This window comes from Nyctibius grandis, chromosome 6 (assembly GCF_013368605.1).
Source record: "Nyctibius grandis isolate bNycGra1 chromosome 6, bNycGra1.pri, whole genome shotgun sequence".
Classification (NCBI taxonomy): Eukaryota; Metazoa; Chordata; class Aves; order Nyctibiiformes; family Nyctibiidae; genus Nyctibius; species Nyctibius grandis.
In genome coordinates, this window is record NC_090663.1 from 3,300,844 (window position 1) to 3,327,028 (window position 26,185).

Sequence of the window (26,185 nt, forward strand, 5' to 3'; positions counted from 1 at the left end):
TCCTTTGCTTCTTGTCTCATTCTTCGTAGCTACAGAGCCAAGGGATGAACGTTGATCTGAATGAGCGTCAAGAACATGCTGATGAAATGGCTGCAAACGAGCCCTTGCAGTTGGGTTTAGGAGCTTATTAAAAATAACTCTTGGCAATCCTTAATTACTCTTCACTCCCTGCACGTTCTGGTCTCTGGAAATCCATCAGATGCATTTCAAAGTGTGTTAGTGGAGGGGGGTTGGAAATCTGAAAATTCAGTATTTTCTTGTTGCTGGTGGTGAGGATCCCTTCTTGATGCACCTTCTCGATGCTTGGTCCCCCCAGGCTAGTAACATCCTTAACCAGACACCTTAAAACCAGGCTTCTAAACCCGGCCTGACTAAAACCTGAAGGGTAGCACAGGTCTGCGCTTCCCAGAGCGGGTGGGTTTGGGCACGACTGGGCTCGGGTCTGGGCTTATCTTTGCAGCTTGGCTTCAGAGTCCCGAGGCTTCCCGAGGGATGGTGGCAGCAGGGTCCCAGGGATGGTCCCAGGGATGGTCCCAGGGTAAGTCAAGTCCAGCGAGGGGAGTTTCCAGCATCGTTCCAGGGCAAATTGCAGCGTGATGAAAGACTTTGGTGGTGGCAGGGGATGATGGGCACTTCGGAGGCCCTTTGGCTGTTGATGTATGGGTGATACGGGTTGGATGGGCGGTGGCAGCGAGGCCCCTCTCCAGAGCAGGAGCCGTGGGGTGGAAGTAACAAAAATAATGGTGGTTTGTGTGTCTTGGCGCTAGGTCCCGACTGGCTGGGCCGGAGCCTCGGCTGCTTTGTCCCACCAGCGGGACCCTTCACCCAGCGCAGCTCTTCACGACTGGCTGGAGCTTCCAGGAGATGACTGGGAGGGCAGCGAGCAGGTCACACCTTGCAGTACCTTCTGGAGAAGGTGAAGCAGAACATCTCCTGGTGGGACCTGTCCCCAGCGCCCGGCTCTGGGGGTGCAGCCAGCACTAGAGGGCAGCAGCTCTTTGTGCGAGGCAGGGGGACAGCAGGGGGCACAACCAGGGGTGACAACCCAGCTGGGGACAGGCAGCGGTGGGGTGGAGAGAGCTGAGAGGAGGAGAAGGGGATAAACCCCCCCCCAGCCCCACACCACCCCATTTTCCAGCCTCCTTCTGCAAAAAAAGGGCTGGGGCCACAGTGGCACGGGGGGTCCCAGCCCCTGGGGACACCCCCGGGGTGACACAGGGCTGAGCGAGGAGCGAGGCTCCTTTTTGCCCCCATGGTTGGGGTCTCCCAGGTGTAAACTGCCCCCCCTGCAAACACAGTCCCGCTTCCAAAACCTGCTTTTATTTACATTTCAAGTCCAATCACATGCAAACTGTTGTGGTTGGGTTTTTTTTTTCCTCATTTTTCCTTAAGAATAGTGTGATTAGCAAAAAAGACGCATTATTAGAATTTTAAAATAGCAATTAAATATACAAAAATAGAGCTTACAAAAAAAAAAAACGACAAAAAAAAACCCCAAAACCCCCCAAAAATTCCCCCCCACCCCCCAGCGAATGTTTTACAAAATATTCTGCTGCAGAATTCGTAGTGTACAAACACGTCTATGAGGCTCCACGCTCCATAAACAGTCCCGGGGAGTCGCGGGGGTATTTACAGGAGGGGTAGGGACACCTGGAGCCTTCCCAGCCCCACGCCCCATCCTGCACCCTGGGGTGGGGGGGACTGCGAAAGCCGCCGCCGTGTAATACTGACACCCCCCTAAATAAAAAAGGGAGTAGGAGGGGGATGCCCCATGAAATCACCCCATGAAGGGTCAGAGCGAGGGGGTGGCACAGCTCCCCCCCCCCAGCAGCTTTTGCACTGGATGGGGGGTGGGTTGGGGGGTGCTGGCGAGGCAAAGCGCTGCCGCCCCACACGTCCCTCCCCAGAAACCCCCCGGGGCCGGGCTGAACGCGATGGGATGAACCCAAAGGACGGGAGTTTTGCCTCTCCCCCACCCATCCCCAGCAGGTTTCACTGGCTCCCACCGCTGATGGGTCACACCAGGATGGTGCCCGTTGGGGGACTCATGGCCCCGCTGAGGCAGCCACCAAAGCCCCCGAGACCCCACCACCATCTCTAGCCAGCTCCCCCACCCCGGGTAGCCCTTTGGGAGGAGCAGCGGGTGCCGAGGGAGCACCCAACCGCGGCACCCAGGGTGCCGAGACCCCCATCTTCTCGGTAAGGGATTGCAAAGGCCGAGGTAACCCCGTTAAAATAACGGCAAGGGGAATGGGGCAGGGACCAGCCATGATGGTCCGGGCCCCCCTCCCCACATTCTGGGCATCATTTTTGCCGTTGGCGGAGGGGCACGGGGGGCAGCAGGGGTGGGAAGGTACCGGGGTGTTGGGGGGATGGCGCGGGGGACAGCAGGGCTGGGAAGGTACCGGGGTGTTTGGGGGCATGGTGCGGCGTCGCAGGAGGCTGTCGGGCAGGTGCTGCTCCGTTGTGCCCCACGCTCTGCCCGGTGCTGGAAGAAGGACGTCGTGCAGGGGGACCCCGAGTCGCCTCCTGGCCCCGGGAGAGGAATCAAGGCCGGGCTCGAGTGCGGACCCCTCATCCCGGCACGGCTCCGCGGAGGCAGGTTTTGGGGGCGCGGGGCTGTTCTGCTCCGGCCGGCGGGGACGTGCCCCCCACTAAAGTGCTCCGGGCTCCCCGCCCGGCCGCCCGCGGCCTCGCCTGTCCCTCCGTGCCGGTGCCGTAGTGCTTTGGTTGTGTGCGAGCCCCCGGGGCGGGCGGCGGGGCAGTCCGGGGGGACACGGAGCTATACGATGTTCTCGGCGCCGGGGAGGGGGCCCTGGGGCGGGCCGGGGTCCTGCTTGCTGTGGAGCTGGGCCAGCTGCAGCACGGGCATGTTGCAGAGCGGGCACACCTTCCGCACCTCCAGCCACTTGATGAGGCACCTGGGGGGGACACAGACACGGGGGGAGTCACTTCAAGGGTGCTGCAAAAAAATAACCCCCTCCTTCGCCCAACTCTGTGCCCCCGTGCACCCCTTTGGGGTGGCAACCACCCCTGTCCCTCCATGGGGGGTGACGGGCCACAGCCTGGGGACCACTTGCCAGGTCGGATCCGTTGTCACCCTCCCCGGAGCGTTGCTGCTGTTGAGTTTTTAATTCACCATTCAGGTGCCTTTACATTTTATTAGGACATTTTGGGGTGAGTGTGTGTATATATATACCTGGATTTTTGTGTCCATATATTTTATATATATAATTTATATATATTTTTAAAATAGATACGAAAATATATACACATAAAGATATAAAATACATATATACACAAAATATATAAAACATATATACAAAAAAATGATATATGAATATATCAGAATCAATCAGTCAGGTTGGAAGAGCCCTCTGGGATCATCGAGTCCAACCATTGCCCTGACACCACCATCTCAACTAGACCATGGCACTAAGGGCCATGTCCAGGCTTTTCTTAAACATTTTACTTCTTTACAAAATAGAAATCTATAAAAATGGATATAAATATACGTTTTTCACAGAATCACAGACTGAGGTGGAAGGGACCCACGAGGATCACCAAGGCCAACTCCTGACTCACCCCAGGGCAACCTACACATTGAACCCCACAGCCAAGAGCGTTGTCCAAACGCTCCGTGAGCATCACCAGGCTGTGACTGTGTCCCTGGGGAGCTTGTTCCAGTGGTTCTGACTATATCTGTTCTATAAATATATATACATTTTATATCTGTAAGTATATAAAATATATAAAATACACACACAGATGTGCACATGCATTTTGGAATATATAAAGTCTGTATCTGTACAAAGGGTGGTGGTTTTGCCACCTCACGCCAGGACCTTGAATCCTGTGTCCAGTTCTGGGCCCCGCACTTCAAGAAGGATGTTGAGGTGTTGGAGCGAGTCCAGAGGAGGGCGACCAAGCTGGTGAAGGGTGTGGAGGGTCTGACCTCCGAGGAACGGCTGAGGGAGCTGGGGGTGTTTAGCCTGGAGAAGAGGAGGCTCAGAGGTGACCTTAGTGCAGTCTACAACTACCTGAAGGGAGGTTGTAGTGGAGTGGGAGTCGGCCTCTTCTCCCAGGCAACTAGCGCTAGGACAAGAGGACACAGCCTCAAGCTTCGCCAGGGGAGGTTCAGGTTGGACATTAGGAAGCATTTCTTCTCAGCAAGGGTCATTAGCCATTGGAAGGGGCTGCCCAGGGAGGTGGTGGAGTCACCATCTCTGGAGGTGTTTAAGAAAAGCCTGGACATGGCCCTTAGTGCCATGGTCTAGTTGCCATGGTGGTGTCAGGGTAATGGTTGGACTCGATGATCCCAGAGGGCTCTTCCAACCTCATTGATTCAGTGATTCTGTGACCTTTGCTGCTCCAAATGCTCAAATCCATTCGACAGGGGGCTCTTGCCACCGTTCCCCCGCGTCCCCGGGCACTGGGTGGGCATTGCCCGCACTCACTTTCGGTGGAAGGCATGTTTGCAGGGACAGATCCCCAGCTCGTCCTTGGGCTTGAACTCCTCCAAGCAGACGGCGCAGATCTGGAAGACACGAGAGGCACGGAGGGAAGGCAGTCAGCTGCTGGGAAGGGAAAAAACCCAACAAACCCCCCCAAACCTCCCCCTGCGCAACGCCCTCGGCCCCTTTCCATCTCCTCCCCGGCGCTCGCCTCGTCCCTTTGGTTGGGGAAGATAAAGGGCAGTTTGGTTTGTGACGCCGACGAGGATACGCTGGGGGTGGGGAGAGAAACCCCTCCTGTGCCACAGGGAAAGCAAACGCCTCTTTTGCTAGAAACCCTCGGTTTTGACCAAGGAGCTACTTTATTTTTTGCCTCCTGTGTTACAGAAGAAATGGGGAGGCTTCTGCATCCCAGAGGGGTGAACCCCCCCCCAAAGCCTTCCCAGTCTTCGCCGCCCCGGCTTTGGGATCACCGGCTGCGGCTTGGGTCTCCCTCCCGGTGGAGGGGACCCCAGAGCCCCCCCGGAGCAGCAGCCATGAGGCTGGGATGTATTTTGACATGCCAGGAGGCTTTGGGGTGCAGGGGGATGGATCCACGCTGCTGTTTGGTCCCTGGGACCGCGCTGCAGCTGCAGGGATAACTCTGGGAAGAGGGAAAGGTGAAGGGGGCAGCTCTGTTCCAGGGCTGGGAAGGTTGGGGGCTGTTATCCTGGTAAGGAAGTGACCCAGCCAAAATCTCCTTCCGCCATGCTGTCATTTTTTTCCTGACCCTTTTTGGATATTCCCAGGGATCTGGGATATCCCTGAGGACTTGGAATAATCCTGGGGATTCGGGATATTCCCAGGGATCTGGGATATTCCTGGGGGTTTGGGATACTCCTGGGGATTCAGGATGTTCCTGCGAATTCAGGATATTCCCAGGGATTTTGGATATTCCCAGGATTCAGAATATTCCTGGGGATTCGGGATATTCCTAGGGATTTTGGATATTCCTGGGGGTTTAGGATACTCCTGGGGATTCAGGATATTCCCAGGGATCTGGGATATTCCTGGGGGTTTGGGATACTCCTGGGGATTCGGGATATTCCTGGGGATTCGGGATATTCCCAGGGATTTGGGATATCTCTGGGGATTTGGGATATTCCTGGGGATTTGGGATAGTCCTGGGGGTTCAGGATACTCCCAGGGATTTTGGATATTCCTGGGGATTCGGGATATTCCTGGGGATTTGGGATATTCCCAGAGATTTTGGATATTCCTGGGGGTTTAGGATACTCCTGGGGATTCAGGATATTCCTGGGGATTTGGGATATTCCCAGGGATTTTGGATATTCCCAGGGATCGGGGATATTCCCGGGGATTTTGGCTATTCCCAGCTGTTTCTCCCAGCCCCCCTCCCCGTCCCAGGAGCCTCCAGCCATCCAAACCAAGGGTGAGCCCCGCTGCCAAGAGCCCCGGGGATGAGGCAGGCGGTTGGCAAGTGCCGCCGGAGGCTCCCGGCTTTCCCGGGGACGCGGCGCCCGTCGAGACTTTCCAGCCACCCAAAACTCGTCGGAGACAATTTTTTAATGGCGTAGCTGCTGGGGTCAGCCCCGGGGAACACACACAGAGGCGGCGTGATGGAAAAAGAGGACAACCCAACGCAGAACCGCGGGGCTGAACAGCTCGGCGGGGCCTTTCCCTGCGCACGGCGCTGGCAGCCAGCCTGTGAGGTTGCAACATCCCCCCCCGCCTGCTCCGCTTCCCAGACCCGTTACTGTAAATACCAAATCCAAATGCCCAAAAAGGGATGTTGGAGGGAGCTGGAGAAAATCCTTTCCAGCCTTTTCCCAAATCCCAGGGAAGAGCTCGAGCTACCCCATCCCCTTCCCCACAGACCCCTCATCCTTCACAGAATCACAGAACGGTTAAGGGTTGGAAGGGACCTCTGGGGATCATCCAGTCCAACCCCCTGCCCAAGCAGGGTCACCCAGAGCACGTTGCACAGAGTTGTGTCCAGGCGGGTTTGAATATCTCCAGAGGAGACTCCCCACCCTCCCTGGGCAGCCTGTGCCAGGGCTCTGGCACCCTCAAAGGAAAGAAGTTCCTCCTCATATTCAGATGGAACTTCCCATGTTTCAGCTTGTGCCCGTTGCCCCTTGTCCTGTCACTGGGCACCACTGAGAAGAGTCTGGCCCCATCCTCTTGACACCCACCCCTAAGGTATTTGTAAGTGTTGATAAGATCCCCCCTCAGTCTTCTCTTCTCCAGGCTGAACAGACCCAGCTCCCTCAGCCTCTCCTCATAAGAGAGATGCTCCAGTCCTCTGATCATCTCTGTACCCCTCCGCTGGACTCTCTCCAGTAATTCCTTGTCTTTCTTGAACTGGGGGGCCCAGAACTGCACACAGATACTCCAGATGTGGCCTCACCAGGGCCGTGTAGAGGGGCAGGAGAACCTCCCTTGACCTGTTGGCCACACTCTTCCTAATGCACCCCAGGACACCATTGGCCTTCCTGGCCACAAGGGCACGTTGCTGGCTCGTGGTGAACTTGTTGTCCACCAGAATACCCAGGTCCTTCTCTGCAGAGCTGCTCTCCAGTAGATCAGCCCCCAACCTTCCCGAAAGTGTTTGGGCTGGGAGCGGAGGTGATGGAGGAGAAGGATGGAGGGTCATCACTGCCATTCCCAGCTCCTCATGCTCCCAAATCCCTTCTGCAACGAGCTTCTCACCCCGGGAAGTGCTTTTAAGTCTGTGTGCTGGCAAAAAACCCCACTGCAAGTGAATTTAATGTGAGTGGATCGGAAAGAGGGGCCTCACGCAGGGACCTCGGCACTGGTGAGGCCGCACCTTGAATCCTGTGTCCAGTTCTGGGCCCCACACTTCAAGAAAGATGTTGAGGTGTTGGAGCGAGTCCAGAGGAGGGCGACCAAGCTGGGGAAGAGTCTGGAGGGTCTGACCTACGAGGAATGGCTGAGGGAGCTGGGGGTGTTTAGCCTGGAGAAGAGGAGGCTCAGAGGTGACCTTATTGCAGTCTACAACTCCCTGAAGGGAGGTTGTAGCGCAGTGGGAGTCGGCCTCTTCTCCCAGGCAACCAGCGATAGGACAAGAGGACACAGCCTCAAGCTTTGCCAGGGGAGGTTCAGGTTGGACATTAGGAAGCATTTCTTCTCAGCAAGGGTCATTAGCCATTGGAAGGGGCTGCCCAGGGAGGTGGTGGAGTCACCATATCTGGAGGGGTTTAAGAAAAGACTGGACATGGCCCTTCGTGCCATGGTCTAGTTGACATGGTGGTGTCAGGGCAATGGTTGGGCTCGATGATCCCAGAGGGCTCTTCCAACCTGATTGATTCGGTGATGCTGTGACCGCTCCGCCGCCCTTGTGCCCGTGGGATTTAGCCCCTCGGCGGAGGGTGAGGATGAAACGTGGGACGGGCTCTTGTCACTCTGCTCGGGGAATTAACAAATAGCAGCTTATAAACAAATGGAGCTGGTGTTTACAGAGGAGCGGGCTCGGGGCCGGGATGTGGGTGGGTATTTTCATTGTCATGGGGGGAAATAAATCCTGCTGGGGTTTGAAGCAGAGTTCAGGCAGACTCCTGCTCTGCTCCAGCAGCAAAAATGGTCTGTAAATAGGGACACTCAGGCCTGGAACAGCCTGGAAACCCACGGAGAACAACCGACGGGTTTTAAACCTCAAGGGGCAGGTGGGTAGAGGTGGGTGGGGGTTACACGGGTACTCCGAGATGTGTTTCAGCCTTGGGAGAGCCCCTGAACACGTTACAGCAGAGGGACCCAGCGAGGAGCCGCTTCTGTGCCCGCACCGTGGGGACGGGGCAGGCACTGGCACAACCTAAACATGAGTTTAAATGCAGAGTTTAAATGCAGAGTATAAATGCAAAGTCCGCCGGGACTTTGCTTTTCAGCTCCCGCAGGCTCTTCCCTCCTCACGATTCCCCCAAAACCCTCATGTTTTTGGGGCTGGAAAAAGGGTTTTTAATTCTTAACACGCCCAAGCAGACGCCCCTTTGCCTGCCTCTCTGCAAAGCACGAGGGGCAGAGGCCCGGGGAACGTGTTTATCTGTGATTTCAATTAAACCCCGGCAGAGTTTATCCTGCCCGTGTACGTGGCCGGTGGAGATGTGCTGGGTATCGTCATGCTGTGACGGGGCCGAGGCGGAGGGGGGCTGGAGGGGGTGTAACCACCACGGGACACTGTTTATACACAGCCCAGCCTGCATCTGCCTCCCCTTTTACCCACATTTTTATCGCAGTGATAATAATAATGCAATAAATAATAAAAATAATGCAGTAAATAAAAATAATGTAATAAATTGCCCCTGAGCGAGCTGGGGCTGTTCAGCCTGGAGAAGAGAAGGCTCCAGGGAGACCTTCGAGCACCTTCCAGTACCTGAAGGGGCTACAGGAAAGCGGGAGAGGGGCTTTTTACAAGGGCATGGAGTGACAGGACGAGGGGGAACGGTTTTAAACTGAAAGGGGGGAGATTGAGATGTGATATTAGGAAGAAATTCTTTGCTGTGATGGTGGTGAGAGCCTGGCCCAGGTTGCCCAGAGAAGCTGTGGCTGCCCCCTCCCTGGCAGTGTTCAAGGCCAGGTTGGATGGGGCTTGGAGCAACCTGGTCTGGTGGAAGGTGTCCCTGCCCGTGGCAGGGGGGTTGGACTAGATGGTCTTTAAGGTCCCTTCCAACCCAAACCAGTCTGTGATTCTGTGATTCTATGAAATGACAACAATGCAGTAAAAGCTAAAGGGGACCCAGGAGGAGGAGGAGGGAGATGGTTTAACCCAGCCCCCCTTTGCAGATCCGCTGTCACCAGCTGCATTAACAAGCAATTAAGACTTTCTGAAAGAGCAGAGCAGCGTCGGGGCGAGCTGGAGCTGCCGGCGCAGCCGTTGACCTGCCCCACCATGTCCCCCGTAACGGGGCAGGAGGCTGCAGAGCAAACCCTGCTGCTGGCAGTGCGCGGGCAGCCACGCCGGCACACCGGGCTCTGTGTTTTGCTCCTGAAGGGGTTAAATCTGAGTTTTTGCACCCTCCTACCTGTGCCAGCCTTTGCCTGTCCCCCATCCCCTCCCCAGCGTGAGGAAGAAGAGGGTGAAGGAGTCTTTGCCTCTACGCTACTGCCCCAGGGACGGACTCACCTCGTGTAGGTTCAGCTCCTTCACCTTTTCCTTGAGTATAACCTGTAAGAGAGCGCTGGGGTCAGGGCAGATTCACAGGAAAAATCTCCATAAAGAGAGATCCCCATTGTCCCAGTACAACCAGGAACCCCCAGTAAACCCAGCACAGCCACAGAGAGCATCATGTCTTCACCCCTGTGTGGACACAGGAGGAAGGCAGTGCTGGCGCAGCTATAACCACTAACACAAACACCAAATTCAGGAGGTTTTCTCCTGAATTTGAACCTCTTGGGCTCCCACACTCCACAACAAGCTGCTCTGTGGACGTCTGCTGCTTCATTTTCACTCCATCCAGGCTAAACACCTGGAGAGGGCTATAAATCCAGGACGACCCCATGTTATCGTATCATATCAGCCCAACTCCACCCAGTTTCCTGCTCAAGTGACAGATCGGAGGCAGAAAAATTTACACAAGCTGTGGAGAAAACAGGATGTTAAAGCAGCAACTGGACACTGGTCTCTTGGCCGTGCTCATTTTGACAAGGTGCTGGAGCACGCAGAAAACAGCCGGGTTTGCCAAGGTAACGTGGAGGTGTCCCCTACGAGAGGTCCCTATGAGAGTCCCATGGCTGCAGGGGGTCCAGAGCAGCCGGGTCCAACCTGGGGAGCAGACTGGGACCCCACAAAACATTGTTTGATTGCTGGGGAAACGATGGCATTACTGCTCACCAGTGGGAAATAAGGTGAGGGTTTGGAGAGTTTGCCCGGTTGAGGTGCTCCAAGGGTGGAGATGTCCTCACTGCTCAGGGACCTCATCTGAAGAGGCTGAGACCTGCAGACTAAAGGGTGAGAGATGCTCCTGGGGTGCCCAGCTGGTAGGAAAAAATGAAATTCCCTCCCTGGCAGTGTTCAAGGCCAGGTTGGATGGGGCTTGGAGCAACTTGGTCTAGTGGAAGGTGTCCCTGCCCGTGGCAGGGGGTTGGAACTAGATGATCTTTAAGGTCCCTTCCAACCCAAACCATGCCGTGATTCTATGCAATCAGCAGGGACAGAGGTTTGCTCAGGCGTTACAACTTCTCTTTGAAGACCAAAAGCCTCCCAAGGAGAAGAACAGCACAATGGAAACCTGCAGGGATGACTACTCCGATGAAGAAGAGAACTTACTGTGTGTCACCTCACCTGTTTGTAGGCGTAAAGCTCTTTGTGTGCTTGATGTCTGAGCCTGCAACCGAAACAGAGGGAAACGTGAACACAGGCTGGAAAAACAAGTCTTGCTTAACACTCCAAACATTTAATTTCTGTCCTTTCCAGATTTAATCCTTTTTTTTTTAATTTTTCATTTCAGAAATAAGGATGGCCACACAAAACGATGCATATACTCAACACCCAGCTTCCCCTGTCGCTGCGAAGGCAACGTCTCCGTCCAGAAGCTTGCGACCTCCTCCCATTTTCCTCTTTCGACCTCCCTAATTTTCGGCACAGACATTACCCGTGCCCTTAAGACCAGCAAAAGCTGTTGAGTAAATCCACAGCTGCCACAAATACCCCCAGTTTACAACCACTTCTGGACTGGAGGCGGCACCTTTTTCCAAGCGATGGGTATTCAGACCTGGGGAAAGCTCCGCTCCAGCTCGAATGAAGTTGGGTTTCCCACCAAAGCCCCCATCATGCTGCTTGGGTGATGTTGGCCTCCTCCAACACACCTTTATCTTCAATTATAAGATCAATTGTGCTGCTTCTGCCTCCCAAAAGCTCAGGAAGGAGAACTCAACAAGAGGTTATCTGCCTGGCTGAGCAAGCAAAGGATGGGTGTTCATCTGAAGACAACACCAGAGCACAAAGCTTTGGAAGAGAAGCAACAGGATGTCTTCCATCTCTCACCTCCTATCACAGAGCAGGGGGTAATTGAATAACCAGAGAGATAACGAGCTGCCAAAAACTGCAGGAAAATGAAACTGTGTCCAGTTCTGGGCCCCGCACTTCAAGAAAGATGTTGAGGTGTTGGAGTGAGTCCAGAGGAGGGCGACCAAGCTGGGGAAGGGTCTGGAGGGTCTGACCTACGAGGAACGGCTGAGGGAGCTGGGGGTGTTTAGCCTGGAGAAGAGGAGGCTCAGAGGTGACCTTAGTGCAGTCTACAACTACCTGAAGGGAGGTTGTAGTGGAGTGGGAGTTGGCCTCTTCTCCCGGGCAGCTAGCGCTAGGACAAGAGGACACAGCCTCAAGCTTCGCCAGGGGAGGTTCAGGTTGGACATTAGGAAGCATTTCTTCTCAGCAAGGGTCATTAGCCATTGGAAGGGGCTGCCCAGGGAGGTGGTGGAGTCACCATCTCTGGAGGTGTTTAAGAAAAGACTGGACATGGCACTTAGTGCCATGGTCTAGTTGACATGGTGGTGTCAGGGCAACGGTTGGACTCGATGATCCCAGAGGGCTCTTCCAACCTGACTGATTCTGTGTATCTTGGGATTTTGTTTTTTTTTTTTATCAGGAGAGCAGGCGGGGCTGTGCTGTGTTAAAGCACGGGGTGACAAGCCCATGGAGTGACCCAGGGCGCTCCCTGCCCTGGGGAAGAAGCCGGCGCTGGAGCCAACGCTGTGGTGGAGCAAAATCAGGATTATAAGCTCCACAAGCTGCTTGCCCTCCCCTACCTTTTGAAGCGCTGCGCTCAGCACAATTTGGGGTTTTTTGGGATTTTTCTCTCCAATAGCATCCACTCCTGGATTAAATCAGGTGATGGAGATGGAGGGGATGAACCCATTCCAAAAACTCCTGCCACGGTGCGAAGTCCAGCCGGCGGCAGCAGGAATGTGAGATCCCTCCCTCTCCGGGAGCCACGGGTGGGAGCATTTGTCCCCATTGCTGGGGACCGAGCGCAACAGCAAACACAAAACCACACCACATCCCTCCATAGTTTTCAGTCCAAGCTATTATTAATAAAACATTAATTATTAATAAAACATCTTCCCGCAGCAGAACAAGCAGCAGCCCATTTTCCACAGCCCGGCCGAGCGCTCTGCAGGCATCAGCTGGCTAGAGAAGCCGATCACGCTCCTAAAATAAATATGTTTTTTAAAAAAAAAGCTAATATTGCTTCTCATTACAAGACACAGCATTTAGTAAAGTGCTCTGAATACTCAGGAGGGAAGTCATCAAGGCTAAGGAGTTGGCCAAGGACTTTAACGAGATGTCAGTGTGTGTCTGCAGGCCTTGGACGGGTGCAGGAGTATCTTCCCCAGCCAGCCTTGAGTGTGAGCTCAGCTGGGAACCTCCCTTGCCTGTAATGTCAGTTCTCCAAACATATTCTGGGAGCTGCCTCAAACCCTGGCTGCTTCACCCCGAGCTCTCAGAGGCTTTCTGGTCCCGCAAGGCTGCAGTGGGTGAGTTATAAAAATAGGATGTAAAAAATATATCCCAGTCCTTTTTGCTCAAAAACATCCCCACCCCCAAAATATCATGGGCCTTAAAAGTTGAGGAATGGGTAAAAATGCACAAAATGCTGCAGAGAGAGCTCAGAGATGCAATAAATCAGCTCCTGAGCCCCGAATTTCGTGGGGAGCCATCCTCCCCCCTCTAAAGATGATGATGTCTGGCAGGGAACCTGCCTGCAGAGCCACGGGTAAGATCGCAGCAGGCAGGAAGGAGAAGGCTGGGGTCGCATCCCTCCACCAACGACCCCGAGCAGAAACACGAGCAGAAGATGTACAAACAATGGAGAGAACAGGATGAAACCAGCCCGGTCCGCAGGGATCCCAGCGGCTGGGAAACCCGTTATGAAACACAGATGGGGCAAAGCAAGATGCACGACTGGAGACCACATACAAGGGGAAAAACTCCCCCAGCACAAGGAAAAGCATCTGTCTATGGAGTAATGAGTGGCCGCTGAGATGTTGGCCCCGAGGAGCCAAAGCCACCGGAGGGAAGGTGTCACACAGAACAAGCCCAAGCATCTGATGGCATCTGGACCAGCAATGGGGAAGAAGTGACCACCTGGCCATGGATCTGCGCAGCTCCGTGCCATTGGAGGATGGATGCTACAGTGCCACGGGCTGGTCCAGAGGAAGCCACGATGATGATGAGAGGGCTGGAGCACATCTGCTATGGAGACAGGCTGAGAGAGTTGGGGCTGTTCAGCCTGGAGAAGAAAAGGCTCCAGGGAGACCTTCTAGCACCTTCCAGTACCTGAAGGGGCTACAGGAAAGCGGGAGAGGGGCTTTTTACAAGGGCATGGAATGACAGGACGAGGGGGAACGGTTTTAAACTGAAAGAGGGGAGATTTAGATGAGATCTTAGGAAGAAATTCTTTGCTGTGAGGGTGGTGAGACACTGGCCCAGGTTGCCCAGAGAAGCTGTGGCTGCCCCCTCCCTGGCAGGGTTCAAGGCCAGGTTGGATGGGGCTTGGAGCAACCTGGTCTAGTGGAAGGTGTCCCTGCCCGTGGCAGGGGGGTTGGACTAGATGGTCTTGAAGGTCTCTTCCAACCCAAACCAGTCTGTGATTACATGACTCCATGGTGCTGAGCTATACGGGGAGACTTTGCCAAAAAAAAAACCCCAAACCCTCCCTGAAGGTTGCAGGGAACGGCACGAGCACATCTGGTCCCGAAGCGTGCGAGCTCAGTCTGCTCCTCCACGCTCAGGATCCTGAGCCGGATGGATCCCCGTCGGACCCAGCACAGCTGTGGTAACGAGACCCCGGATCCTGGCAAGCGTCATTCCCTGTCGGACCCAGGGCTTCATCCATCTCGTGGCAAGAGCTGCGGCTCCAGAGGAATTTCTGGCAGATGGCCGATGTAGATAAGGGACCACACAGCGTCTTGAAAGCCAGCGTGTGGCTGGAGACCGTGCGTGCATGCACGCCGTCACCCAACCCTGAATTTAATAACCGCCTCCCGTGGGTTTTGTGATCTTTCCCAAGCTTTCCAGGCCTTCCCGCAGGAAGGGGAGCACCCCCTTTCGCTGGGTGGACTCTGAATCACCCACAGCAAGCAAATGACTACGGGAATTAAACACAGAGGAAACAACTTCTGGCAGGTTTACCTCCAAGATCTGCTTATTTGACACTTTACAATACAAAGAGTAGAAAGGCACCAGCACTGGCTCTTCGCCCCATCACTGCATCGCTCTCCCCAGCCCAGCTGGGCTCCTTGGGCTCTCCAAAGTGCACCCTCAGTAACTTCGCAGATGACACCAAGCTGGGCAGGAGTATTGATCTCCTGGAGGGCAGGAAGGCTCTGCAGAGGGGTCTGGACAGGCTGGATCGACGGGCCGAGGCCATTACATGAGGTTCAACAAGGCCAAGTGTTGGGTCCTGCACTTGGGGCACAACAACCCCACGCACCGCTACAGGCTGGGGGAAGAGTGGCTGGAAAGTGCCTGGTGGAAAAGGACCTGGGGGTGTTGGTCGATGGCGGCTGGATATGAGCCAGCAGAATGCCCAGGTGGCCAAGAAGGCCACCAGCATCCTGGCTTGTATCAGCACTAGTGTGGCCAGAGGACTAGGGCAGGTATCGTCCCCCTGTGCTCGGCACTGGTGAGGCCGCACCTCAAATCCTGTGTTCAGTTTTGGGCCCCTCACTACAAGCAAGACCTTGAGGTGCTGGAGCGAGTCCAGAGAAGGGCAACGAAGGTGGTGAAGGCTCTGGAGCACAAGTGTGATGAGGAGCGGCTGAGGGACCTGGGGGTGTTTAGTCTGGAGAAAAGGAGGCTGAGGGGAGACCTTCTCGCTCTCTACAACTGCCTGAAAGGAGGGTGTGGCGAGGGGGGGTCGGTCTCTTCTCCCAGGTAAGAAGTGATGGGATGAGAGGAAATGGCCTCTAGTTGTGCCAGGGGAGGTTTAGATTGGAGATCAGGGACAATTTCTTCATGGAAAGGGTTGTCAAGCGCTGGAACAGGCTGCCCAGGGCAGTGGTGGAGTCCCCATCCCTGGGGGGATTTAAAAGCCGTGTAGATGTGGTGCTGAGGGACATGGGTTAGTGGTGGGCTTGGCAGTGCTGGGTTAACGGTTGGACTCGATGATCTTAAAGGTCCTTCCCAACCTAAATGATTCCGTGATTCTGTGATTTTATGACTCTAAACCCAACTGCTGCATTTGATCCAGGTTGGTTTGAACTCAGAAGGAAACAGCCTTATAAAAAGGGGCTTTTTAAGGGCCCTGTATCCTGTGCCTCCCGCAGACTTTGAGCCACTCTAGTCTGGGCACAGACAAGCCCCCCCCAACCCGCAGCAAAGCACGGGCAGAGAGGATGCTGCAGCGTTTACCTGGGGCGAGCGCGCACGCCCTTCGCATGCTGGGAAAGCACAGCGTGGTGGGGCTCAGCCTCCTTCTGAGCCGGGTTTTAGGGGACAGGAGGTCAGTATTTTCATTAACTCAGCAGAGATCAGACACAAATGGCCACCTGCAAAATTTCATTTCCTTTTTCTTCGCTTTATTTTTTTTAATTTTCCCAAGCAGAAGCAGCAGCCGTGAGGGTGGGACCCACGCTTTGTACCGGCGTGGTCTGCAGTGGCAGCAGAGCTCGAGATTTGCCTGGTCTGCGCACAGACAGCGATGACCTTTGCTTTGCTGTTGGCTGGAATCCCTACTGGACTCCGTTTGGAGCCAACTCGAGCCAAACGTCACTCCTCCCTCCCGTTGGAGCGGACATGGCCTTTCTTCCCCGGCGCATCCTTTATTTAATACCATCAGCTCTGCGGTTAGAGGTAAATACACCAGATATTGGCTCTTCCACGCTGCGGGTGCCTCCCCAGCCGGGGATGCGGAGGAGGGCTGATGGGATGCTCTGAGAAGCAGGGCCCGGAGGACGGTGTCACGAGCTCCACTTGTTATTTGCCAAATATCTGCAGATGTGCGAGTCATGAGAGAGGAGGGAGAGGGAGAGGATGGGCTGTGTTGCCTCTGCACCTAAGAAGGGCCTGGGGAAGGCCACGAGCTGCTGTTACCTGCAAAGAGCCCCTGTGGGTACGAGCGGAGCCCTGGAGGTCCTGATAGGATCGTCCCTGCCTGCACCCAGAATCATGGAATCAATCAGGTTGGAAGAGCCCTCTGGGATCATCGAGTCCAACCATCGCCCTGACACCATCATGTCAACTAGACCATGGCACTAAGTGCCGTGTCCAGGCTTTTCTTAAACACCTCCAGAGATGGTGACTCCACCACCTCCCTGGGCAGCCCCTTCCAGTGTCTAATGACCCCTTTGAGAAGAAAACCCCCCTGCCCCGGGTCGGTTTCTCTGCAATGACACGGTTCAATCCACGCTGCATCTGCTTGTTAAATTAACACCTCTCTCCTATACAGCCTCCAGATGTAATTCTGTGTTAAAGCCACGCATCTCATTGCAGAAGGGGTCAGGAATGCAGGGGGTAATCCAGGAAGCTTTACCAGCTGGTTTGGGACAGGGAAAAATTCAATTTAAATTCAGTATCTTACTTTGTACACCAAACCCTCCTGCCGCAGGGTATTTGCTCACTACACAGCCAGGCACCAGCAACGCTTCGGCGTTAAACGGCACTGAAGGGGAGCGACACGGCAAACCCTTCCCTGAGCAACCATTTGGGATGCTCTGTGCTTGCAGGCGCGTGGTCCCTCATCCCCTTGTCCATCTACAAGGCTTTCCAAAACGCCCCGAAGCTCAAGCTTTTATCCCCCTCACAAGCTGAGATTACAAAGCAAACTCAAAGGAGGTGGATGCTCCTGGGGCACATCGGCACAGCTAAAACCCGGGGGCTGGAGGGTTCTTGTTTGGCTCCATTTTGCCAATAATAGAGCTGGGGGAGGTGGTTTGAAGAGCAATTCATAGAGTCTCTATAGAGTTTAGGGCTATAAAGGGATCATTAGATGATCTAATCCAACCTCCCATCTATCATAGGTCGTTAAATAGCACTTCGTTACTCCCGGGAACGGGAGCCAAAACGTCTCATCCAGAAAGGCACTCTGTCTTGATTTGAAGACGTGAAGAGATGGAGGAGTTGCCACTTCCCTTGCTGGCTTGTTTCAACGGTTACTCACCCTTCTCTCTTACAACATGCCTCCAACTTCTAAATTTAAAGATTTTCTGGCTTGATCTTCCAGACATTACTACTTGTTATTTCTTCTTCAGGGCAGAACACACCCAGCAAGACCCCGTGCCCAGGAAAATACTCTGAAAGTCCAAACACCTCTTCATTTTGCGAGCAAGCCATACAGAGTCAAGCTCAATCTGGGCAAAACACGTCCTTGAGCCTTCTGAACACCATTTGTCTATTTTTTTGGCATCTCCTTCCACTGACGTCCCAGTTAAAATGCTAACACTGGACACAGACACAATATCCCAGCGCAGACGTTGTTAACATCGAGCACCAAGATACAAATCGCCTGGTCGGGGACAACCCCTCCATCTGTTTCTGCCGTATCTCCCGGGGTGGACAGATGCATTGCACCTTCAAACAACTTCTTCTTGTGCATAATTGCGGGCAAAAGTGAAAGTCTGATGCCAAGGCAGCCCAAATCACCCCTGGGTAAGCCTGGGTTTGGGCTCACTTGCAAGTTTTATGAGGCTTTGCTTCACACAGAGTTGAAAATAGGTGGAAATGATGAAATATTTAGAAGGCAGCACTGAAATCTTGCTTCCCTGGTCTACAAAAGCAGGACAAAACATTTTCAACATCCTCTGGACAGAAAGCCTGGTGGGACTGGCTGCTGTGAGCCAGCCAGCCACAGCCTCCATGAGACCAGGCACGTGTCTTATGGAGATGGAGGGAGGGGATGCAAGGGATGTATGGCTAGCAGGGAGCTGGGGCCATCCAAAAAGCCAGAGGGGAGGGAAAGGGGATGGAAAAGCTCTCCTGCAACTCAGCAGGAGAGCTCTGGGCACGCAGGATTTCGGCAGCCGCTGCTGGCAGAGCAATGCCCTCTGCTCCCGGCCACAGCCAGCCCCACATCCCAGGTTATCAGCACAACTTGCCCCCATCGCCACCTCGATTCCCAGGCACTGTGTTTCTCCCCGCCTGCCTCTTGCTTTTCCTCCAGCAGGAAGTGTTTCTTCTCTCAGTTACTGGCCCAACTCTCTCCCCAGTGGCCCATAAAATAATTAAAACAAGCCCCAACTAGAACAACCTTTAACCCTCCCCGCCCCGCTCCCCACTGTTCAGATTAACAAATCAACTCTGCATCATTAATCTCTAAACTGCGCTGTTGAATGAGCAATTTGTGTACAATAACGAACGGAGCAGGTATTAAACATTTCTTAAGCACATAGTACACAAGTTACTCATTAAAGAGGAAAACGTGTTGAAACATTAAGCAGAAAGCAGGGACCATAAAACATCCCTTTCCAGTCTTTTTGAGAAGCCAACCATGTTTTCATGCCTCTTTGAGCATACACGTCAATATATCTCCTGTTTTTAAAGCAGATAATGTAATTGCCCCGCAGGACTGGTAGCTCCAAGATGTGTTCAGTGCTTGCTGCGTACGCGCTGGGTCTACTGGCTCTACTAGGGATGAGCATTGGGTCTGACATGACATGGCTGAGCGAGTTTTTTGATGATGAGGGAAAGTTAAACCACTTCAAGGGTCACATCAGGTTGGCACGAGACGCATGGTGGGAAGACAAGGTGATGCCATCCTCTTTTTGGGATGGAGGGAACGCTGACAGGCTCGGTCTGAACCTGTCTTGAAAGCAGCCGGGGAACATTCCCTTACCTGATCAGGTAGCAACAGAAGAGCAAACTGAGGATGAAGACGAAGATGGCCGTGCCGAAAACCACGATGTATATGTTGAGAGGCAAGTTCTGGAACCCGATGTTCGGCATCCTGAAACTGTAATGCTGGAAGTCCGAGCTCATGGGTAGGCTGTGGAGATAGGGAGAAAACACACGGACGTGAGGCTCCTTCGGCAGCATGGGATGCCCTCCGGAGACCAACGGTCCCTCCAAAGGCAGGGGGGAGCACCCAGCAGTGCTGCCTTCTCGCTCTGTCCAGCTCTGGGGCCCCCAACATCAGAAGGACATGGAGCTGTTGGAGCAAGTCCAGAGGAGGCCACGGAGATGCTCAGAGGGCTGGAGCCCCTCTGCTATGGAGACAGGCTGAGAGAGCTGGGGCTGTTCAGCCTGGAGAAGAGAAGGCTCCAGGGAGACCTTCTAGCACCTTCCAGTACCTGAAGGGGCTACAGGAAAGGGGAGAGGGACTTTTTACAAGGGCTTGGAGTGATGGGACGAGGGGGAACGGTTTTAAACTGAAAGAGGGGAGATTTAGATGAGATATTAGGAAGAAATTCTTTCCTGTGAGGGTGGTGAGACACTGGCCCAGGTTGCCCAGAGAAGCTGTGGCTGCCCCCTCCCTGGCAGTGTTCAAGGCCAGGTTGGATGGGGCTTGTAGCAACCTGGTCTAGTGGAAGGTGTCCCTGCCCGTGGCAGGGGGTTGGAACTAGATGATCTTTAAGGTCCCTTCCAACCCAAACCAGTCTGTGATTCTATGATTCCTCGCCCCCTGGGGTGAAGGCATCCTTGCCCAAAACCGAGCCCCCAGCTCGGTAACCCTGAAAACAAAGCAGGGCTGGATCAGCTGGGGCTGGGATTTTTCCTCTCCCGCGGGGAGCTTCTCCTCCAGCTATTTTCCCCTCTTCCTCACACACATCATCCTTTAAGTTAAACGCTGCATCAGACGGACGGCGGGGATTTGCATCCGAGCAGCCCCAGCTGCAGCCAACGTTCCCCAAACCCCTCATTAATTAGGCCAAGGAAAGCAGCCAGAAAGCCCTGGAGCAAGGCAGGTTTTCCTTCCCTTCCCCTCCTGCGGCTTCCGAGACCGATTCCTCATTCCGTAGAAATCCCCCCTCCAAAACCATCGAGCCTGCACACGAGCCAGGGCGGGTTCAGCAGGCTCCCAGCGCATCCCCGGCAGAAAGGAGAGGACAAGGACGTTCCCATGGCACATGGCAGCACTGCCGAGAAATTATAGGGGCCATAAAAGAGACTTGGTTTGTTTTTTTCCACGTGAGATCCGGGTTTGGTGGTTTAAGGGCATTTTCACAGGTTTCAGCTTTATTCCTCAGTACAACCCCCCAGAAAAAACCCCGAAGGACCCACGAGGAAGCTGCAACGATTTTGGCTGTTGATGTACCACGTTTCGGATGCGTGACCAAAACCTCCCTCCCCTCGGAGAGACCCGGTTAAACCACAAGCAGCTGCCCAGGATAACGACTTCAGCATATCATCTCTCCCATGATTTTAGTTTTATGATTCATCACACGGGACACTAATATTTTACAATAACCCTAACAGGGTGTTTTTCAGGCAGAAAACCAGCCCGATCTCTCCGTATGGCCATAAAACCCCCCTCGCTGCCGTAACGCTGCGGTAACGCTCCAAGCCCTGAGCTGCAAAGCACATATTTATTATTTCTTCTTAATATTCCTTCCCATTGCAATCATTCTCTGAGCCAGTCACCCGTGAATGATCACAACCGTCTCTGGCCAGGCAGAAAGTTCACCCACCCCCAGCTTAGAAAAGGAAGTTACAAACTCTGCCTTGTTTTCCTCTCTGCCCACGCGAGAGGGCTGGACGTGGCGTGCAATTAAGCTTCACAACAAGCGGGGAAAGTACCTGCAGCCTCAACCCTGCTTCCCAAATAAAATTACCAAGGGATAACAAAACCCTCCCCTGGAGCGGGGAGTTTTCAACAGCGCATTAATTGCATGGCTCCCGATTTTGTACAGAGGGAGAAGATGGTGAGGAAACCTCGGGATCTGAACCCAAACACGCCGGGGAGCGTTGCTACAAAAATCAAAGCATCCTCTGAACGTCCTGCTCCTTCTCCAAGCAGCATCCGTGCTCCTGCACCTCCTTTGCCTCTTGAGACCCCTTTTTTGCTCTCACGCTGGGCTTTTCTCCGTCCTCCCATCACATACATGTTGCTCGCATACACACTGCACGTTCCCCAGCTGCTACGCAGGGAGCAGACTCACCTTTCATCTCGGCCGCTTCGCTGGCACTAGCCCCTCGCCCGCACCCTCCTCGCGCCCCTCGCCGAAGGCAGCATCTCCGCTGGCGCTGAACACCCGCCCTAAAGCCTCCTCGCTCCGGCTGCTTTCTGTTTCCTTCACTCGCTGGAAGTTTTGAAGCGATTTCTGGTAAAGCCTGGATTTGATTAAAGCCTCCAGAGACCAACACGCATGTTCAGAAACTCTCCCGGCCAACGTGGAAACGCTACAAGAGCTGGGGGAGCCGGCACACCCCGCTGCGAGCGCTGGCGGGGATGGGATTTTATAGCGCAGCAACCACCCGGCAGCTCACGCTCCTCCACCGACGCTTGCTCCGCTCAGCCGAGCTGTTTTGCTTTGCAAATAAATTAAAAAATGCTGAAACCAGCCCCCAAACCTTTGTTCCCGGCTCCAGCAGAGTTAATGCGCAGCTCAGCGTCGCTGCGTAGGGTTGGGTTTGGTTCTCGTCTCCGCACCGTTTGCCGGGTCAAAGGGATTTAGACGGTTCAGGGGCTCTCGCCTCGGTCACGCTCACGTGACGGAGGATGTTTCGGCTGGAGGACGAGGCTCCCGCTGTCCCCGCTCACCCTTGGGCTTGTGTTGATAGTCACTGGCGTTGGCCAAGGTGTTGGCTGAGGTTGGCTGGCTCCAGCTCCTCAACCACCCAAGAGAAAATCAAACGTCCTCCATCTGGGAAAGCTTCAGGTGATTTTTTGCAAGGAAGGAGAGACCGCTCTTGGAGAAGAGGCAACAAAACCAACCAGCACCAAACTATTCTTTTTCTTTCCTTTACACCTCCTTTAACTTTCGATGCTCTTGTCACCAGAGCCAGCGGCTTCGGTTCAGCTCTCCCACCAGGAGACGCCGTAGCGGACCAAGCACCACAGCAGAGATGGCGGGTAAGGAGGACCCAGGCTGGGTTTAGGGTGGCAAATCCCAGCCAGAAAAGCTCCTTATGGTCGTTTCCAGCCGAGTTGTGCAGCTTTTCCACCAGTCCCTGTGACCAGGGCCGCAGCTACAAACCATCCCAGCCCCCAGCAAACAAATGGTCAGTAGAAACGGAGCTCCATCCCCCCCCCAGCATCCTACTCTCTTCTTCCGCTGGTACCAACTTCCCTAATATTTTGCCCCAAAAGGATGTCACCAATGCAGCAGTGACCTACCTGCCGGCCATACCACGAGGGCTCAGCCTCCTGGGGACAACCCTTCGGTCCCCTACGGTGCGAGCCCAGCGAGTCCCACACCAGATTCATCCAGCCCTCGTGTGAAATAACCTCCTCCGCATCGGAGCTGCCCTGGTCCTCCCTCCCTCCTGCTGCAACAGCTGAGAAACTTTATGGCAAAACCCATGGAGGTTAGAGGGAAAAAATAAGTTAGCCTGCACAGGATCCAGGAAACTGTTAACTTCACTGAAATCTGATGATTTTAAGCAGCCAAGCTTTGGGGTTGGATGTTTTTTTTTTTAGGGGAGTGGGGGGAGAGGAACTGTATTTTAATCTGCTTCAGATTTGTGAGAGCGCAGCCAAAAGAAATAAAAAAGGAGCCATAAAGAAGGATGAAAAGTTGCTGGTGCAGAACAAAAGCCTCCCTGTTGCTCTCTCTGTGGCCAAGGCATTTCAGAGCACGCAGATGCCCCTCCTGGGGCACCCACCACCCCAGCAGGTCCCTCCAGCTCCCCGGGATGGGGGGGGATGAGCTGCCTGGAAAAAAGGGGTTCGTGCTGCAGAAGGCTCACAGAGGGGTGAGCATCCCCAGGGCTGGATGTGACCCTCTCTGCGGTGTGTGGTTATGGTGGGGGGAAGATGCTGACTTGCTCCTCATCTAAAAAATGAACCTGCTGTGACGACAGATAGGAAGCGGTGGGGATTTGGGCAGGCACCTGCCCGATGCCCCATTTCTGCTGAGGTCTCTGCCCGTGACGGGTCCATCGGGTCTGTACGGCCTCGCAGAGCACGAAATCATGAGGAGAGGACAGCTACACATCGAGGGCCGGGAAGGATGCCTGCTGGCCAGCAGCACTCAGGACAAGAAATAAGTGTGCTGAAGAAAGATAAACCATGGAAAGAGTGGGAGGAAAAAGCCCGGAACGAGGGAAGTCCTAGGAGACTCTCAAGGGCTGGCTGAAGGAAAACTGTTTCAGTGTATATTTAAAAATATATATATATGCATGCATATTTCTTCACAGAATCAACCAGGTCGGAAGAGCCCTCTGGGATCATTGAGTCCAACCGTTGCCCTGACACCACCATGTCAACTAGACCATGGCACTAAGTGCCATGTCCAGTCTTTTCTTAAACCCCTCCAGAGATGGTGACTCCACCACCTCCCTGGGCAGCCCCTTCCAATGGCTAATGACCCTTTCTGCAATGTATTGTACTGCAATATACTGTTCATAAAATATATTGCAAACAATATATTGAGGTATAAATACACGCCGAGCGCATCCCCGTTTCTTTGACAACCACAAACCCGAGGTTTAATGAAAAGCCAAGTCACAGTTAATGGCATATCAAGAAGTCAGGAGGTGAAGTGTTACAGGTCAGCACTAGCTTGCTGGCTTCGCAGCGCTTTGACTACAAGTGGGGCTGTTAAAGGCAAGCCTAAATAAGCCACGTAGCCAAATTAACCCCTATTATAATCATAGCAAGCACTTAATGCGCTTAATAAGCAGGGCCAACCTCTTACCCAGAGCTTTCATCGGGAGATCTCAAAGGGATTAATAAAGGAGGCAACGATCTTCCTACAGGTAGAGAAACTGAGGCAGGGAGGAGGGGAGCGAGGCAGGAGAGCTGCGGTGTCCCCGGCCAGGGGGTGACACCAGGGATGCTGCTGGTCCCCTGCACGTGATGCCACAAGCATCATTCACAGGCTCAGAGCCACAAATTTTTTCTTTCCTGCTGCTTTGCCGCGTGGATTTGAACTGTGCACGCCTTCTCTGGGTGTTAGTTATTAAAAGGAGCTGCTTACACTTTTTATTTTATTATTATCTATTTATAACAGCAGTGAACAAAGGGGCCAGGCGAGTGCTGGGCATCATACCTAAATATAGCCCTCGCGCTGGGCGGAGGGGTGGCCTCTGCCTCTGCTGTTGCACATAAAAACCCATTTTCAGAGGGATTTACCTTATGTTTGAGATGAACAACTTCCTCCAGGGATTCAGTGCAAACCCAGGCTGGTCTGAGCCTCCTGAACCATTAACTGGGGAAACTGGATGGAGCTGGTGGTCTGAGCCCCCGCAGCATCGCGCCGGCCACGCCATTGAATCCAACCCATCTCCAGGCAATACTGAGCTTTAAAAACTCAACAAAGCCAGACACACGCAGGTTCCTGTCGCCTGATCGAAACCACGAGTCTCAGGGAAAAGAAAATACCAAGCCGTGGCGAAACTCCAAGTTGAAATATTTTATCGATGGGAAAGATTTCAAGCAGGCGCGAACGGCGTCTCCGGTTTCAAAGGCGTTACCCAAGTCCGCGACGTGTGTTATACAGGTTTAACCAAAATGGTTATTAACTCAGCTGGAAGTTAAACTGTGAGCAGCTGACAAGACCTTTCTGAAACACTTCACGTTGTATTGCGAAGCGGGGTGTTCTTCCATGCAATAAATCCACAACATAAAGGTTATTTAATGGGTACGCTTAATAGGATGATATTTTTAAAAAGATTTTTCCAGGTGTTTAAAAAACAGCAGCGAGAGATGCAAAAAAAAAAAACCCAAACCCCTTGTGAACCCCAAAAGAAAAGCGAAGCCCTGACCTCAAGCAGCTGGAAGGAATTTCCTTCAGCTCCACCTCTGGAGCTGGTCCAGCGCGAGGAGGTTCAACAAGAACAAGTGCCGGGTCTTACACTTGGGCCACAACAACCCCACGCAGCGCTACAGGCTGGGGGAAGAGTGGTTAGAAAGAGACCTGGGGGTGCTGATCGACAGCCGGCTGAACATGAGCCAGCAGTGTGCCCAGGTGGCCAAGAAGGCCAATGGCATCCTGGCCTCTATTAGGAATAGTGTAGCCAGCCGGTCTGGGGAAGGGATCGTCCCTCTGTACTCGGCACTGGTGAGGCCGCACCTTGAATCCTGTGTCCAGTTCTGGGCCCCGCACTGCAAGAAAGATGTTGAGGTGTTGGAGCGAGTCCAGAGGAGGGCGACCAAGCTGGTGAAGGGTCTGGAGGGTCTGACCTATGAGGAATGGCTGAGGGAGCTGGGGGTGTTTAGCCTGGAGAAGAGGAGGCTCAGAGGTGACCTTAGTGCAGTCTACAACTACCTGAAGGGAGGTTGTAGTGGAGTGGGAGTCGGCCTCTTCTCCCAGGCAACTAGTGATAGGACAAGAGGACACAGCCTCAAGCTTCACCAGGGGAGGTTCAGGTTGGACATTAGGAAGCATTTCTTCTCAGCAAGGGTCATTAGCCATTGGAAGGGGCTGCCCAGGGAGGTGGTGGAGTCACCATCTCTGGAGGTGTTTAAGAAAAGACTGGACATGGCACTTGGTACCATGGTCTAGTTGCCATGGTGGTGTCAGGGCAATGGTTGGACTCGATGATCCCAGAGGTCTCTTCCAACCTGATTGATTCTATGAGGATCCGCAGCGCGGCGGGGGGAAAATGGCAAGCGGCTGCAGAGCCAGCCCCCGAAACCAGCACTGCTGTCGCCTGATAGATGCTCAGATGCCCC

General features: G+C 53.9%; 1 protein-coding gene across 3 annotated transcripts in view; it reads right to left on the minus strand.

Moving 5' to 3' along the window:
- Positions 1-1,554: 1,554 nt before the first annotated feature.
- RNF24 (ring finger protein 24) overlaps positions 1,555-26,185 on the minus strand; it is a 37,977-nt gene continuing 13,346 nt past the window's right edge. For 2 of the 3 annotated variants that reach the window (XM_068403742.1, XM_068403741.1), the window contains exons 3-7: positions 19,244-19,393; positions 10,753-10,795; positions 9,595-9,636; positions 4,458-4,537; positions 1,555-2,921 (exon numbers count right to left, since the gene is read on the minus strand). In XM_068403742.1, the coding sequence (XP_068259843.1) occupies positions 2,783-2,921; positions 4,458-4,537; positions 9,595-9,636; positions 10,753-10,795; positions 19,244-19,386 (447 nt within the window). In that variant the 5' untranslated portion in view covers positions 19,387-19,393 and the 3' untranslated portion in view covers positions 1,555-2,782. Of the gene's footprint in view, positions 2,922-4,457; positions 4,538-9,594; positions 9,637-10,752; positions 10,796-19,243; positions 19,394-21,506; positions 21,565-26,185 lie in introns of those variants that run through there. The other variant, XM_068403739.1, reaches the window with a different exon arrangement.